Source organism: Lactuca saligna, chromosome 8 (assembly GCF_052625555.1).
Source record: "Lactuca saligna cultivar CGN05327 chromosome 8, ASM5262555v1, whole genome shotgun sequence".
Classification (NCBI taxonomy): Eukaryota; Viridiplantae; Streptophyta; class Magnoliopsida; order Asterales; family Asteraceae; genus Lactuca; species Lactuca saligna.
Genome location: NC_136424.1, coordinates 251,697,673 through 251,708,157, shown reverse-complemented (window position 1 = coordinate 251,708,157; position 10,485 = coordinate 251,697,673). Strand labels below are relative to the sequence as shown.

Below are 10,485 nucleotides of genomic sequence, written 5' to 3'. Positions count from 1 at the left end.
CTCATAATTCCCATAACGAGTTTAAAAGGCCGTCTTCTGAATATCCTCCTCACAGTCCCTTATCTGATGATATCTAGATCTCAAATCGATCTTGGAAAACCAAGATGCCCCCTGAAACTGGTCGAATAGGTTGTCGATCCTCGACAACGGATAACAGCTCTTAACCGTCAACTTGTTCAACTCTCGGTAATTGATGCACATCTGGTGTGAACTATCATTCTTCTTGACAAAAAGAATCGGCGCTCCCTGAATCCTTTCCCCAACACTCCTGAAGTTGTGAGGATAGCTCCTGCATCTCGAGAAATGCAAGACGATATGGTGCCTTGGCGATAGGCGCCGCCCCCGGAATGAGATTGATCCGGAACTCCAGCTGCCTTTTAGCAGGCACACCCGGCAACTCCTCGGGGAAAACATCTGGGAAATCACATAACACTAGAACATTGGAAATATAAATTGACCCCTCTTTGACAACTCGAGTATCTACCACATAATACAGGAAGCACATACATCCATGCTAAAGACTTTGCCTTGCCCTGGTGGCGGATAAGAAAACTAATCCCGATCTTGTGCTCTCACCATAAATAGTAAGCACTCCCCCACTAGAGTCCTGAACCGTCACCATCCGTCGCTTGTAATCAATCAAAGCCCCAAATCGGCTCAACCAATCCATGCCCACTATAACACAGACATCCCTCGTCGCTATCGGCACCAGATCAATCGGAAACTCAACACCAAAAATCTCCAAAATGCATCCACGAAATACATAGGTAGCAAAAACCACATCTTCATTAGGTATGGAAACCCTCAATGGCCGATCCAAGGCCTCGCACCTGGTGCTAAAACAATGACTAAAGGACAAGGATACAAAGGATCGACTCTCACCTGAGTCAAATAACACTAATGAAGGCACATAATTCACAAGAAAAGTACCTAACAAGAAACATGATGTAAGCATAAACAATTCAAATCAATAATATAAATAAGGGATACATGCCAGCAATGACATCAGGTGCTACGCGGACCTCCTCTGCAGTCAGCTGAAAAGCTCTCCTACGAGCCCTCGGAGCCTCGGACTTCACTGACCGTCCATCAGAAATACGCAAAGTAGCACGGGCAGGGGTCTAGGCTGACCCCTTAGTGAGTTGTGGGCACTCAACCTTCCTGTGGCTAGTCTGGTTACAACGAAAGCAAACCGAAAATCCCTTGGGGCAATCCTTCGCCATGTGCCCCTCCTTGCCACATTTGAAACAAATCCATGATCGACAAGATCCCTCATGACTCTTACTGCACTTGCCACAAGTGCGGCCCTTCTGGCCTCCTGCTCTAGAATCAATGGGATTAGGCCGCTTAGCTACAGGCTGCGACTGCACTGACCTCCTGTCTCTCTCCTAAGAATCCTCTCCTCTCTCGTTTGGGTCTCCAGCTCTATCTCCCTCCTCCTGGCATTGGTCTTCAACTCATCCAATGTGCAATACGATGAGTTCGCCATGAACTCCCGAATATCACTCCTTAAAATGCTCAAGTATCGACTCACACGTGCCTACTCCATAGACACGTGCTCAGGGAAGAATAACGCCCTCTCATGAAACATCCTCGTGATCTCGGTCATCGTCTTTGTCTTCTGCTTGAGAGACAAAAATCCTTGGGCCAACCATTCCCTATCCACCTGGGGAACTAACTCATCTCGAAACAGCTAGGTGAACCTCTCCCAAATCACTGAAGCATGCTCTGCAGGAGAATAATCAGTCGTCACAAACTTCCACCAGTCCTTCACTCCCAAGCGAAGCTGGTTTAGTGTAAATCAAAACTTCAGGTTCTTAGGGCATGAACAAGTATTAAAACATCCCTCAACATCAGAGATCCATCTCATCGCAGTAATCGGGTCCTGGAAATATCTTATATACATGTTACGGCAAGGGTAAAATTATCAAATTATAGCATGTTACGGCAAGGGTAAAATTATCAAATTATAAAGATGGAAAAATTAAAAAAATGGAAAGAGTGACCTAAAAAAGTTTACAGAACATGTCTTGTTTCCTTTTGTATAAAATGCTATTAGTGAATTATTATTAAAGTAAAAGTCTATTACCTAATTTACCATAATCAGTTTTGTAAAAGTGAATTTGAAAATAATAAAAATGTAAACAATATAAATAAACTATCACAAATATGTACAAATGCACTAAAGGGTAAAATCATCAAATTACAAAACTGAAAACTATGGATTAGGTCAATGTGGTAAGACTCTTTTGAAAGTAACCATAAAAAATATCAATGTACTTCTAAAAAAAAGTATAAGCAAAACCATGAAATCCCAAAAAAAATCCATCCAAAGCCAAGATGTTATATTTGAAATAAAGCTACATATTTATTTAAAAAAAACAATTTATACATCATAAATATTGTTTTAAAAAAGATAAGTAAGATATTAAAATTAATGTATATTCAAAAAAAAAAAAAAAAAAAAAAAAAAACTACAATAAAAGGACATTACCATACAAAATAGTATAATAACAAAAGTACAATTTAATTATCAAAATGATATAATTTTTGTTATAAAAATGTTATAACAGAATATATATATATATATATATATATATATATATATATATATATATATATATATATATATATATATATATATATATATAAATAATTGAAAAAAACAAAGAAAAAATTAAAATTTGTTAGGCTTTGATTAAAGTCTATTTGTTATAAAACTGTTCCAAAACTAAAGGAAGAATTTCAGAATTTTTTTTTTTGCAATTTCTTAAACATTCTTTCATTACGGAAAAAATAATTTTGTTTGACTGTCACACAAACACATACAGTAACATAAACGCAATCACAAAAAGCATCCAAATCAACCATTAATAAGACAATAAGTTCAATATATTTCCCTTTTTGCCCTTTGAGTAAAGAAATGGAATAATAAAAAAATTTGTTGCACAAAACTTTGATGTATGCTATGTAATGGAGTTTTCTTAAAGTAAGATTTTCGACTGTAACACACACTCAAACATAGTTACCGTTTGTCATATACATGAATGTAAGATGCTATAAATGGAGTTTTCATTGTATTTTCAGAAAATAAAAAGCGACATACCGGATGGATTGAACAGGTGCAGACTGTAAAGAAAAAGACGCCAAAAGAAGATGAAATTTCAAGGAGAAAATAATTTTGTTTTGGGGTTCGGTTTTTATAACCGATAAATAAATGAAAATGATGTATATTTGGTATAAGATTAATATATTTAAAAATAAATGCAGATTTTAAGGGATATAGTAAATCAAAATAATTTAAATTTCATTGATATGATTTAGTCAAACGTAATATATATATATATATATATATATATATATATATATATATATATATATATATATATATATATATATATATATATTTGAATTTGAAGGAGATAAGCTGTAAAATTAATGAATTCGTATAAATACATTGTTGCATTCCTTTTATGTTGGATGTATATATTTGATATAAGATCAAATTTAAAATAGCAATTGCTGATTTTATGGTTTTGAGTGCAGATAATTTAGGATATAAGATAAAATCCTTCAAATAATCAAAACAGAAATGTTGATATTTAGGAGCTGATGGTCGAATGATGCAGTGAGTTTTTGGGCAGGAAAAGTAGGGACTAAATAGCTGGTGGAATGACATGTGGTAAGACATAGGACTTAAAAGATGACACGTGTCCGTTTTAACAATCTTTTATTAAGAATATATATATATATATATATATATATATATATATATATATATATATATATATATATATATATATATATATATATATATATATATATATATATATATATATATATATATAGGATTGGGTTTATATGAGACGGCCTAATTTTGTGATACCGTGAGATGCATTTTTTTATTTTTTTTAGTTAATTCAAGTTCCGAAAATAATATTTAAAAAAAGAACTTTTGGATTTTTCCATTTATTTTGCATTTTAAAATTATTTTTTAGAATATGTCAGTGTAATATTCTATTAGAATATTTCACGTATTTTTAAAAAAAAAATGGAATTTTTTTTATTTTTTTTAATTAATTCAAGTTCCGAAAATAATATTTAAAAAAAGAATTTTTAGATTTTTCCATTTATTCTGCATTTTAAAATTATTTTTTAGAATATGTCAGTGTAATATTCCAATTAGAATATTTGACTTATTTAAAAAAAAAAACAGAATTTTTAAATTTTTTTTTTAATTTTTTTTAGTTAATTCAAGTTCCGAAAATAATATTTAAAAAAAGAATTTTTGGATTTTTCCATTTATTTTGCATTTTAAAATTATTTTTAGATTTGGTCTCAGGGTCTTACAAAATTAAAATGGTTTCAAATGAACCTGAACATATATATATATATATATATATATATATATATATATATATATATATATATATATATATAAAATTTAAAAAACACTTCCAAACATATAAAATTTATAGTTTGTTCCCCAGTTATACCTATTTCAAACTTCTCAATTCTCATTTAATATAGATAACTAAAATGAAAAATAGAAGACAACCAAATGCTTCTTATATACACAAAAATTTCAGTTAAATAGCATAATGTAAAGAGTTGGAGAGTTTCAAATGAATATGGTTCACGATAGATGATGTACCACATTCACATTCATCTCAAGAGTTCTTTTATAAGAGATAGATATATAGATAGATATAGATATACAGATACCAATTATTATAGATACTAATGTATGTGGTTGCATATTACGTTTAACATAAATTTCATGTAGAAGGATACATTTTCCATCAACTCATGTTAAAGACTTTTTTTTTTCTCAACCAAACTGTGAAATGGGTAATCTCTAACTGACTATTAAACCGACTTTACTCATTTATCAAAACTAACCTTATTCTAGAAATAGCTTAGAGAACAAATGTCATCATCAAATCAAATCTATAACAAACTGATATGTGTATCAAAAAGAATTTTTGTACAAAAAGAAGAATAATTCCAGTTTCAGTTTCAGTTCCAGATATGAAATTATGAATTATTTCCATGCTTTCTGACCACGAAACTGTTTGCCAGCTGTCTTGGCCTTGAGCTTTTTCTGACGGCGAGATCTTTCCACCTTTGATCTCTTGGCAGCCAAAGGCATTGCCTTCTTGTGTTCCTTTTGCCGATTGCTTAATCCACCACTCTGTATAATTATAAATAACTAAAAATAAGTAATATTACAATAAATGCTTATTTATGCCTTTTATCGGTTTATAGTTATACAACAATGTTTCACCTTTCTCTTTCAAAAAAAAAAAAAAAAAAAAAACAGACCTTTTTCTGCTTGATAGCAGCTCTTGCTTGATACTTTTCCCCATCTTCTCTTCCTGCTTTGATCAAAGCCTTCCTTTCCTCCTTTGTCATTTTTTTTCTTATGTTAGCCTATAAATATATTAAATAATCAGTCCATTTCATAAACTCCTTTTATAATTATTAAATGTTCCTTTTATGATTAAATAAATAGATTTTTGAGACTTACTTCAAGTGAAAATCCATCAACTCTTTTCAAACTGAGTTGATGAGAAGTTGGGACCTTAAAGCCTGTTGTTGATTTCAGATCTGAAGATTTTTTCAACATTCCATGATTCGCCAATGCAACCTTTGCTTCCTTCTTTGCCTGTTTCACAATAAATAAATAAAAAATATATAATTATAAGTAGCAGATTAATAATAATATTTGTGGTGTAAAAATGGTGACTTACTTTTAACTCTTTGATTCTCTGAAAATCTTTATTTGAGAGAATACCATCTGTTGTTGTTGCCTCACCCTCCAATTTAGCTTCTGCTAGTCTCTTAAGAGCCCTAAGACTTTGATTTGCCACATCAACTTCTCCATCAACATCTTCAAATTTCCTTTTTTGCCCTTTCCTTTTCTCAGATCCCCTTGAATCAATAGACATCCCATCCACCTCCTCCTCCTCCTCCTCATCAGACAATTCATCCTCTTCACTTCCCCTTTCTTCATCATCATCATCATCATCTTCTTCTTCTTCTTCTTCTTCTTCTTCTTCTTCTTCAGATTCCGAACCTCCATGAATGCTGATGTCAGCATCAATAGATTCACCATCCTCATCAGAAGCATTGCTGACATCATCATCCAGAAGCAACTCAGCCCCAGGGACATCACTGGGAACAGTAACCTCACCGAATGCTTTTGGATTTGCTTTTGGATCTGTAGGCCGACCACGATCCTTCTTTATGAGAAGCGAAGGACAAATCTACAGAAGAAGAAAAAGACGAGTTTACCCTTCTAACCTAAAACAGAAATAAATTTGGAGAGAGAGACAGAATGATTCACAGTACCTCTCTGAACAATGAAATAAGCGAACGAGCTGCTGATGAAACTGCCTTCTCGTGTGATTTCTTATACAGCACAAGATCTTGCAGCAAATCCTCTGTCATTAACTGAAGAACAAAAAACATAAGTAAAAAGGGTAATAATAAAAGTTTTTTCTTCTTTTATTCTTTCAACAAGAAAAAAAAAAGTTCATTCCATAAAAAGCTTACCAGAGGAATACGCAAACATATTTCACGCACAACATTCAATCCAACAGCAATTGACTGAAAAGTGCAGATGAAACACAAATTTTGTGTAAAAATTCACTTAAAAAGAGTAAGTAATAATATAACAAAAAAATATCCAATGAAAGACACCTACCTCTGTAGGTGACTTATCATGCACAAATTGATTAACTATCTGCTTGAATAATGGTTCAACTGCATCAGGTGGCATCTGCTCCACATAACTTTATCAATTTTTTTTGTATATAATATAATGGTAGCAAAAAAACACGTTCATTTAAATGATTCCAATGAAAAAAAATAAAAGGTTAAATTACATATTACATACCATATCATGACAGGCTTGAACAGCTGCTGCTAACAAGTTTGTCACATCGCTTTGGTGGGGCTGAAAATTTCACAACAAAGATGAATTAAATAACAATTAGAAAGTACAAAACTTGTGAATATGAACAAGAACTAGAAACTAGAAAGTATAATTAATGCATTAATTACAATACCTGAACAAACTTTTGAAGAAAAGGATAAAAGTTCAATACAAGCAATTGATGAAGTCCAATAGTACGTGCAACCACTTTCACCATCATCATTTTTATCTGAAACATTATAGGGGTGTATAAGAATACATAACATTGAACATGTTAATGGGAGGTTGTCAAAATGAGACACAAAGGGGTATATTAGTAATTACCTCAAAACGTTCACCACAAGTTTGAAGTTGTGAGAACAGCTTCTCAGCAAACCCCTGAGCATCTTTCAAAGCATTGAGTGGTGAATAGTAGTTCAAGTTATCATTCCTTTCAGATGAGATACGTTGTTGCTTTTTCATGCTAAGTATCCCACGTTGCAACTTTGCTTTCTTTTTCTTTTTGCTGGATGTTGTCCCTGTATTCTTGGCCTATTTTGATGAACATTTATAAGAACACTGAAGAAGAAATCAATTCTCTTGAAAGAAAGCAACTAACCTTGTAAATAGCTTCTTTACTCACGACAACATGAGATTGATGGATTGCTTCTTCTTCATCACTTGACTCATCACTGTCATCGTCTTGCTCAATTTTTTCATAACCAAGAAGAAATGACAAAGCTGCAATCATAATCCTGGTGGAAGAACAAAAAATCTTGATTTGTTACATGAAACAGGATACATATTACATAATATAAGAATATTTTGATTTGATGAACCTTGATGATGAGTGGAAACATGCCTGACATATAGCATTGGCTGTTCTATCATCAAACCAGACCTTCCTCCTGTGAAGATCACATACTGTGACAAGTGACCTCATTGCTTTCTTTTCATCCTCTTCCTGAAGCAACAGAAAAAGGATATTATATATAGTTGGATACTGAATAATTTTGACAAAGAGGTTGGAAAGGTAAAAGTATACCTGTAGCATTGAGAATAAAATACTTTGAAGTGCTCTGTTTTCTGTTTCGTTATTGTGTTTCTGATTCATACGCCTGATACTATGAATGACATGAGAGGATGCCAATTCTTTTAGAGGTTTGTCACTCAAAATCTGAAGCTCCATGAACAATGCAAGAGTCTCCTTGATAGCAAGGATCTGTTAATACAAAGGATCCGAGTCAAACCCCCAAAGTGCTTGAACGAGAAAAAGTTACACCAAATTTATTGTAAAATTATCAGTTCTACCCAGAAAAGGCAATTCCAATTTCTGCTATGAAGTCAATCCTATTGCTGTTGAGATCTAAAATCAACCTCAATACTGTTTGGGGGCGTTTGGGATTGATTATTTACCTCAATACGCACTTTTCAAACTCAATCCCAAATTAATTTTTTAGCACATCGTGTTTTGTATGAAATTTAACGTACTTTATCAGTTATTTCTCGAGCATTAATAGATTTTGAAGTTGCAAATTGGTCGATTCCCGATTGATAGTACAGTTGTTTTATTGGCAAACAGAAAACTACTAATCTACGGGTGCGGTGTGTGTACACATAGTCAAATGATCCTATTCCAACTTAGATGATACCTTGCGATTAAGAAGAAGAATCATTTTCTTAATTCCTAACTTTACTCTTGATTAGTATCCAATTCAAGGCCTTCAACATTTGAAACCCCTACAAACCATGAGCCAGACTATGATAATATAAACTGCAGTTGGCAACACCGATGCTATCAAGATCTTGGTGAATAAAAACCATAAGCTTTTGTATGATGAATAGCAAGGAAGGTAGATGCCTTTGAAAGTGGATGTTACCTTAATTTCTTTGATAACTTAATCTATAATTGTGAAATGTTGAATTGTTATTTATTTATTGTTAGTGTGAAATGTTGAATTGTTATAATTTTATATTTATTAATGTTATATTCTTAGGATTAATGTTGTATTTATTAATTTTTTTAATAAATTTTTTAATAATTAATGGTCCCCGACTAATTCCCTCTTAGCCGATTAATCCCTTGACCCTAGTCCATCGTCGAACGATTTTTGCAATCTTGTTTAAGCATAAAATGAAAAAGGATAAAGATAAGAGACTAATTTTGAACTTATCATCTTATGATGAGTTAAGTAGAAGCTAATAGAATCCAGAGGTTAAAGTGTAATTATCTTGTAATTTGAATTATGGACAGTTATCCCAAGGGATAAGACTTATCTAGCAAGATAAAAGTCATAATTAACCTAATAGTCGAACACACCCTTGCTCTCGACTTTATTTCTTCTTAATAACTCTCTCTGGTCTCCATCTTAGTCTCTCCCAGCCTTACGACTTTGTCCCTCCTATTTATAGGGTAAAGGGTTTGGCTAACAAGAAAATCAAGGCTTGTTGTTTTGGATTGGATCACCTCTTTGGGGTGAGACTACATCACATGGGTGCTACTTTGGACCCTTGATTCATCCAAGATAGCAGAGAAAATCCAAAAAGAAATGTATTCTATTAATTATGTGAAACTCCCCTTGTTATAGTAAAAACACACAATCCCAAAGTTTTAAGATAAGTTTTAATAACACTTTTAAAATACTTTTATGCGAAATTAGGTCTCAAAAGTACCAAAAGTACAATGTTTTGTTCAAAAGAGCGAGGTAACAATCAACTCAATAACATTACAAAATTTAAATGTGTAACACCTCAAATTTTAAACCATTTTTTTTTTTCTAATTTACCAAATAAAGTTGCACAAACCAAGTCATCAAAAACATAAGTGTCATAAACAAACATCATCAAAAAATATCAGAGGATCTCAAACTGTCCCATAATAAATCTCCCAATGAGTGTGTATAATCAGACCTTCGCCTTCCTGCGGTCTTTAGAAGTACCCGAAACACATAAATAAACAACTGTAAACACGAAGCTTAGCGAGTTCCCCAAAATACCACCTACTACACATCATAAAATAAATAAATATGGGTTATCAGCAACCTTGGGTACTATCAACAGTCCTAGTGGGCAACAACACACCCTATGAGTTATCAGCAACCATGGAGATTATCCATAGTCTCAGTCACACATACACAAAATAATGTAAGATATCATGTAACAGCCAGGTTTCCAGGTATATATTATTTTATTTAATTATTTTGAATTATGGGAAGGAACTCGGCGAGTTGATGCGTAGACTCACCGAGTAGGGTCGCGATTGTTCATCCAACTTTGCTTTGGACTCGGCGAGTCCATGAGTGGACTCGACGAGTCCATGCTGTTTAATGAAACCCTAAATCCCTGGGTTTGGAGCCTATATAAGGGTACTGATAGCGTCTCTTTGCGGCTTCCAGTCCCTTGAGAGAACCCTAAGAGAGCCAAATCGTTGTAAGGAAGAAGAATACACGTTTGATCCTTGTATCTTTGGTTTAGCAGGAAGGAAGTGCAAGAGCAAGAGGGGAGGTGCGATTCTAGCAGTTCCAAGGATTCAGAGACTTCATTTTGAGGTAATAGTTCGAACCTCC

General features: G+C 33.2%; 1 protein-coding gene across 1 annotated transcript; it reads right to left on the bottom strand.

The window, feature by feature from the left end:
* Positions 1 to 4,931: 4,931 nt before the first annotated feature.
* On the bottom strand, positions 4,932 to 8,804 carry LOC145013255 (uncharacterized). The gene is made up of 14 exons (XM_078972062.1): positions 8,572 to 8,804; positions 7,965 to 8,141; positions 7,759 to 7,883; positions 7,539 to 7,674; positions 7,265 to 7,471; positions 7,074 to 7,169; positions 6,902 to 6,961; positions 6,710 to 6,784; positions 6,559 to 6,612; positions 6,355 to 6,456; positions 5,754 to 6,269; positions 5,531 to 5,668; positions 5,326 to 5,433; positions 4,932 to 5,194 (listed from the first exon to the last, which is right to left on the bottom strand). Exons 1-14 carry the CDS (start codon positions 8,593 to 8,595, stop codon positions 5,045 to 5,047), a joined length of 1,968 nt encoding a protein of 655 aa, XP_078828188.1. The 5' UTR covers positions 8,596 to 8,804; the 3' UTR covers positions 4,932 to 5,044.
* Between the last annotated feature and the right edge of the window lie 1,681 nt (positions 8,805 to 10,485).